Source organism: the organism of the source record quoted next, unplaced genomic scaffold (genome assembly GCF_019419815.1).
Source record: "Pyrus x bretschneideri cultivar Hongxiangsu unplaced genomic scaffold, Pyrus_bretschneideri_v1 Contig3, whole genome shotgun sequence".
Lineage (NCBI taxonomy): Eukaryota > Viridiplantae > Streptophyta > Magnoliopsida > Rosales > Rosaceae > Pyrus > Pyrus x bretschneideri.
Genome location: NW_025999612.1, coordinates 7,333,611 through 7,339,648, shown reverse-complemented (window position 1 = coordinate 7,339,648; position 6,038 = coordinate 7,333,611). Strand labels below are relative to the sequence as shown.

Here is a 6,038-nt window from a genome sequence, read left to right as displayed (position 1 = left end):
TATTGATAGCTAGAGCCAATATCTCATGAAAAATCAAATTCCGGTTGAAGTTAAGAATATCCACAAATAATAAATTTACTCGCTAGAATCGAGTGTCTGACAAAATGAAAAATGACAAACATTATTTAAAGCAAGAGAAAATACTAAAATGCTTTAAATATTGTCGGGGATTATGAATTGTATTCGGATGCTACATGATTGTATGTGCTAGGGCTGCTTTGATATTGTTGTGCTTTTAAAACAAAATTTTTCTGTTGTATTGTGAGAATGATTAATTGTGTTAGGGCTTGTTTAGTAGTTGCATCAAAAGTTAGAATTAGTAAACGCAAGAAGTCAAAAAGCAAAAAAACTTTAAAGGCACATGTCTGTCCTTAATATTATTTATATTTCAAAGAAAAGCATTCCAAAACCTATTACTTTAGAAAGGAAAAAATGACTTGGTAATGAAGAAGGATTTCAAACCTAAGGCCATTTATTTAGCTTGAAATCCATCTTCAATAAAGGAGCTAAATCCTAGTCAACATTGAATTAAATCCTTTATCACTAAGCCAAATGGCCATCATGCTTGCCAAACATAGCAAGCCCAGTAGCCCAAGGCTACATCTTTTGTGGGCTCCACTTGCTTTTATTATCATCTCTCTTTTCTCAATTCGATTCTCATTCTCTTCTCTTCTCTTCTCTTTCTCTCTCTCTCTCTCTCTCTCTCTTTCTTTCTCTCTCTCTCTCTCGTCTAAAGAAGATCAAGGAAGGGTTGGATGACGTAATTTGGTGGTAGTGTTTGGTGTCATCGTAGTGTTGAGTTGGGTGAGATTTGGTGGTGGTGGTGTATGATTGTGTGAGATTTGGTGGTGGTGGTGTATGATTGTGTGAGATCTGGTGGTGGTGGTGGTGATGTTTGATTGTGTGAGATCTGGTGGTGCTAGTGGTGTGAGGTAGAGATGATAAAAATATAGTTCATGTTGCATAATAAAATAATAATATATTAGATGGTAAAATGTAGCCCCAGACTACATTTAGCCCTCATGACTGAAAATGGCCTAAAAGATCAATTAAAGTCAGCCAAGTGGCTAGGTGAGCGTTTTTTTTTTTCCCTCTTAATTTAGCTTAATTTTAAAGTTTTTTTTAGTCACTTAGTAATACCGTCTAGTGATTTTTCCTCTTCACTTGTAAGTGAGAGGTCTTAGGTTCGATTCTCACCAAAGGCGAATTTGAACCACATTATTGCTAGCCCATTGTGAGGCTAAGCCCACCTGCTCTCTCCCTCAGTGTAGATAATATCGTTTGTTAGAAAAAAAAAATTATATAAACTTGCAATCATCATGATATATTCCTAATTAGTATAATTTTAGTTTTCATTCCAACAAGTAAACATGTTGAAAAAGACATAGTACGTAACTCTTGTTTGATTGCAATCCAAACTCGGAGTTGCTAAGAAAACTAAGCTTAGTGCTTTAAACTCATGTCCTTCGCATCCCATATATATGTTGGTTAGATTAGGATTAAGGTTATTACAATTGAATGACTAGCATAGTGGTCTAAGTTGGGATAGTGTTTTTGATTTTGAAGGTAAAACTTTCGAATTTGGACTCCAAAATTTCAAATTCAATATTTTCTGAAAATTTGGAATGAAAATTGAAATGCATTTCTATCTGCCCGCGCGTTTTGTGAGTGAAGCTTCTGCCTTCCTCACATCTGCTCTATCTGCCTCTGCCTAGTAGGCCTGTTGTCAGAAACTAGAAATTTCCTCTACACTCTATATTTCTAGCCCCCTGAAATTAACAGATTTAGGGGAGGAGAACAACTTCATTACTGGTGGTATCTTCACGGTCATTGGAATATATTCAAAGTGTTCCGAACTAACTCTGACAAAAAAAAAAAAAAATTCAAAGTATTCTGACTTTTTAAAGTTATATACTCAAAATATGCATTTTGTAATCAAATTTTATATTTTATTGTTAGTTTTGGATACCTTTTGCTCATTGTTTTTCTATTAAACATAAGTAAAAATGTGGGACCCACAATTCACACATTATCTTTTAATGGTCAAATTAACTGATTGACTAGCAAATGTATGACATTGTAACGAATTCGTAATTTAATATATGATATTACAATGTTTAAAAGATGAGGTATGAGTTTGTTATGCGATCGAAACTTGAGGATGCAAAATGTAATTTATCCTAAAAAGAATAAGCATACTAGTATACCAAAAAAATTGAATTTATACGTAAGTTTATTCCAAATATTAAGAATGAACAATAAATTGCATGTGCGAAAAAATTCAAGAATCTTCAAAAGCATATATTATATGAATTTCAAAATTATGTTCCGAAATTTTTGAGATTACTCGGATTCTAAAAATTTTGAATTTGAGATTGTGATCCGATCCGATCCGTTCCAATTTCAAAATTTTGAAATAGAAATTGAAAACTTTGTTTCCACTCCGACCCATACGAAAATTAGACCTAAACTAGCATCACATTTGAGTAAGGGTTTGACTTCCAACGTCCAACTTGACAAATTTGCATATATTTGCGGTGTAATGGAATAAAGAACAATAAATAATGAACTCAACTAAATTCAAATATAAATATACATGGAATCAATAATGTTGGAGGACTAATGGATTCTTCAAACGTTCACACCACGATAACGAAATATGTATAAAGTCTAGATGTTTCTGTAGCAAACCCTATCTCCCACCTATCTTCCTCCTCCTCTCATTGTTCTCCTCTCATCTCTTTCTTTTCTTTCCTTAATCTACTGTCTACTTTTAACGTACGTCGTAAAGCTAGAACGAATTTGAATCAGTTGTTGGTGTCCCTCTCGATTCTGACTCATATATATATAACGTCAAAATATTAATATCTAGGTTCATAAAGTGGATCGAAAACATGGGAAGAGGCCGCTTACTTTGGTTGAATCGGAGGAGAAAGAGGAGGATCAAATCTTTCCTGTCTACTCGAATCGATCTCAGCAAGACACTTCTGCCATGGTTTCAGCTCTAGCTCAGGTGATCGGAAAAAATAGTGTCCAAATTAATAACCCACTTGATCAAATGCAAGGATTAAATCCATTAATCACCTCACAGTCCAGCCCTACAGAGACTCAATCTCAACCGGTACTATTTCAAGATCAAGGTATTATATTTTATATATTATCAACAATGAATTAATCTTCTTTTTGGTCCTCTGTGACAAAAATAACTTTTTGGTATATTTCCAGCAGAACTACTTGATCTCCCTCATAGGGGATTTAGGGAGCTTTGTATAACTAATCATATCGCTTTCTTCCACCTTTTAGTTATGTGGATTGTGGCGTCCTATTTTCTCCTACTGCTCACTCTTTATTTCTGGCTTTGAGAATGGATGAAGAGGTTGTGCAGAAATCATTATCCTTATATAGTTATAGATTATCACTCTAGCATTCCTTTCTCTAGTATACTGCTTCAACTTATTTATTCATTTTTTCCTGATCTGAACTTTATACATATATTAGAAGAGATAAATACCCAAGTGGTGCATATTAGGATTTCGTGACCCAATATTAATTTTGTGATAGTCATCTTCATCGTCAAATTTTTTTCATAAACCTCTCTTAATTAGTAAAGTACAAGTTCTGAGCTAATGTTCGAGGGACCATATTTTCAAACAAAAAGTGAAATGTTATAATGTGTTAAATAACAATTGAGAACTACAGATAAGAATTGAACCTAAGAAGCAGCGAGTATTGACTATGTTCAACTAGCACGATCCTTCTAGCATTACTCAAACTTTGGTACTGTCTCCGCCTATGTATGAAATGATTCCCTTTCAGGTTTGATATTTTTGAGAAATTAATATATATGTTTGTGTGAAGGAAATTTGAGGAGACAACATTACAGAGGAGTGAGGCGGAGACCAGGGGGAAAGTGGGCTGCTGAGATTCGTGACCCGGTGAAGGCAGCCCGAGTGTGGCTGGGCACTTTTGACACAGCTGAGGCTGCAGCACTAGCTTATGATAAAGCAGCACTCAAGTTCAAAGGAAGCAAAGCTAATCTAAACTTCCCCGAGAGAGTTCAAGGGAGCTCTGAGTCAGGTTGCCTCACGTTAATAACTACTGATCAACAAGACAGCTTGAACATTAATCCTCCTCAGCCTAATATTACTCCATCTTCCAGTGTTTTCGATTGTACACAATGTAATAATGTCACATCTTCTGCATCCTTGTTGTCGTCGTCCTCCATACCATCTCAACAAGCGGCAGAGCTCCCAAGCTTTTCGATGCAGTTCGGTTCTTCTTTTTTGAGTTCAAGTTCGGGTCCTCCTCAGAAGTATAGGAAAGACTTTGACAGCAGTCACTCAAGATGATAAGAGTGAATTAATAGTTAAGTGAACGGTAGGAGATCAGATTGAACGATCGATTAAGCAGAGTAAAAGGCTCATATAATTTTGATGCATGTGTGTTTTTCCTTCCCTTTTTAGGTTCTGTTTAATTTCTGCTCGTCTAAAACAACTTCTTTCTTATATCAAATTAAGTTCACTTCAGTTTGTACTTGATGACAACTAATTTGACAAGAAGCTAGATAAATTTTTCATGCATGTGTGCGCCACCCTGCGTATGGTATATATATATTGAAAGTTATTTTCGTATATCCCTTTTTACATGCACACATCTGGACATAGTGTGCAGAATGAGAAAAAAATGTATATTTCAAGCATCATTGGAGCTTTCCACTCCTTCCCTAGAGTTATCAAGACAGAACAATGAAGTTAATTTGACCGTGTATCAATAAGCTCATATATGAAGCATGCAAATTTTGGTGAAAGAGAAAATTCCATGATGCATGAGAATGAACTTTACTTAACCCAGCAAGCTTGCTAACTAAACTAAGAGAGAGTGAGCCCAGCAAGCTTGCTAACTTAACTAAGAGAGAGTGAAGGTTTGTATACACACCTGGCGTAGAACATAATAAGATAAACATTACAAAGCCCATATTAGGGCAAAATTTAGAGAGCTGAACCTTGACAGATACGTCCATGGTTTTATATCCCCTATATTATATGTATAGATCTATCATCTATGCATGTACATGGTAACTTTTGAGTTTTATATATATATATATATATATATATATATATGTATGTATGTATATATATATTATTGATTACTTAAAACCTAGACAGACCTTGATCAGTATACACAAGAGAGTGAAATCGTGTGGACTAAATGGGGTGGTCATCGAATTCGGCAGTGAATGACAGAAGCCTTGGAGTTTAAACATGACAGCTAAGTCTGAAAATTGCGGTTGTTTTGGCATCGATTTGAAATGTGTAGTTACTGATAACAAGGGTCCTACACGTTTTTCGTTACTGATTCAGAATAATATTATTTAGATACATAAAGTTGACGCATTTGTTTTTATAATATTCTCTAGTACAGGTGAATCTTGCATCCAATTATATGACCTACTGCTTTATTAGGTGTGTGATTAACATGTGTGTTAGTTTTATATATTCAAATAAAAAATAATTATGCTATTAAATTTAGGATAATGAACGATGCAATGCACTTACGTTAATCATCGTTGTTAAGATGTTCAGTTCCTATATCATATTAATAGAACTGCTCTATTAAGGTCCTAACTTTAAGGACTTATAAGGTCCTTGTTCATAAGAGCCATCAAATTAATTTTATAGTAGATTAAGCTATCAACTTAAATAAAAGATTCAATAAAATTGGATGTGTGATCGGATTTGCAGAGTTTAGATATTTCATGAGAAGATTAGGTTTTGTAGACGGAAGAGATTCGACGTGACGTGAAACCTTCTTCTCTTCTTATTTATTTTGTTTATTTGTTCTGTCAATTAGTATTTTGTCTTTGAATAACAAAAATTATTTAATTTGAGGCTCATACGAAAAAGTACCTCAGAGGTTCTTAAAATGAAAACCTTAAGAGAGTAGCTTTGTCATGTTAAATATTATCTAAAGTCCATGGTGCCGTATCCAAATTAATGGATATATTCAAAAGTCAAAAGCAATAGTTTTATATCATCTTT

The 6,038-nt window shown here is 34.3% G+C and overlaps 1 protein-coding gene across 1 annotated transcript; it reads left to right on the top strand.

Annotated features, from left to right (window-relative positions):
• Positions 1-2,637: 2,637 nt before the first annotated feature.
• LOC103931328 (ethylene-responsive transcription factor ERF114) lies at positions 2,638-4,576 on the top strand. The gene is made up of 2 exons (XM_018643513.2): positions 2,638-3,140; positions 3,859-4,576. The coding sequence occupies exons 1-2, from the start codon at positions 2,993-2,995 to the stop codon at positions 4,347-4,349; spliced, it is 639 nt and encodes a 212-aa protein (XP_018499029.2). The 5' UTR covers positions 2,638-2,992; the 3' UTR covers positions 4,350-4,576.
• Positions 4,577-6,038: the final 1,462 nt, after the last annotated feature.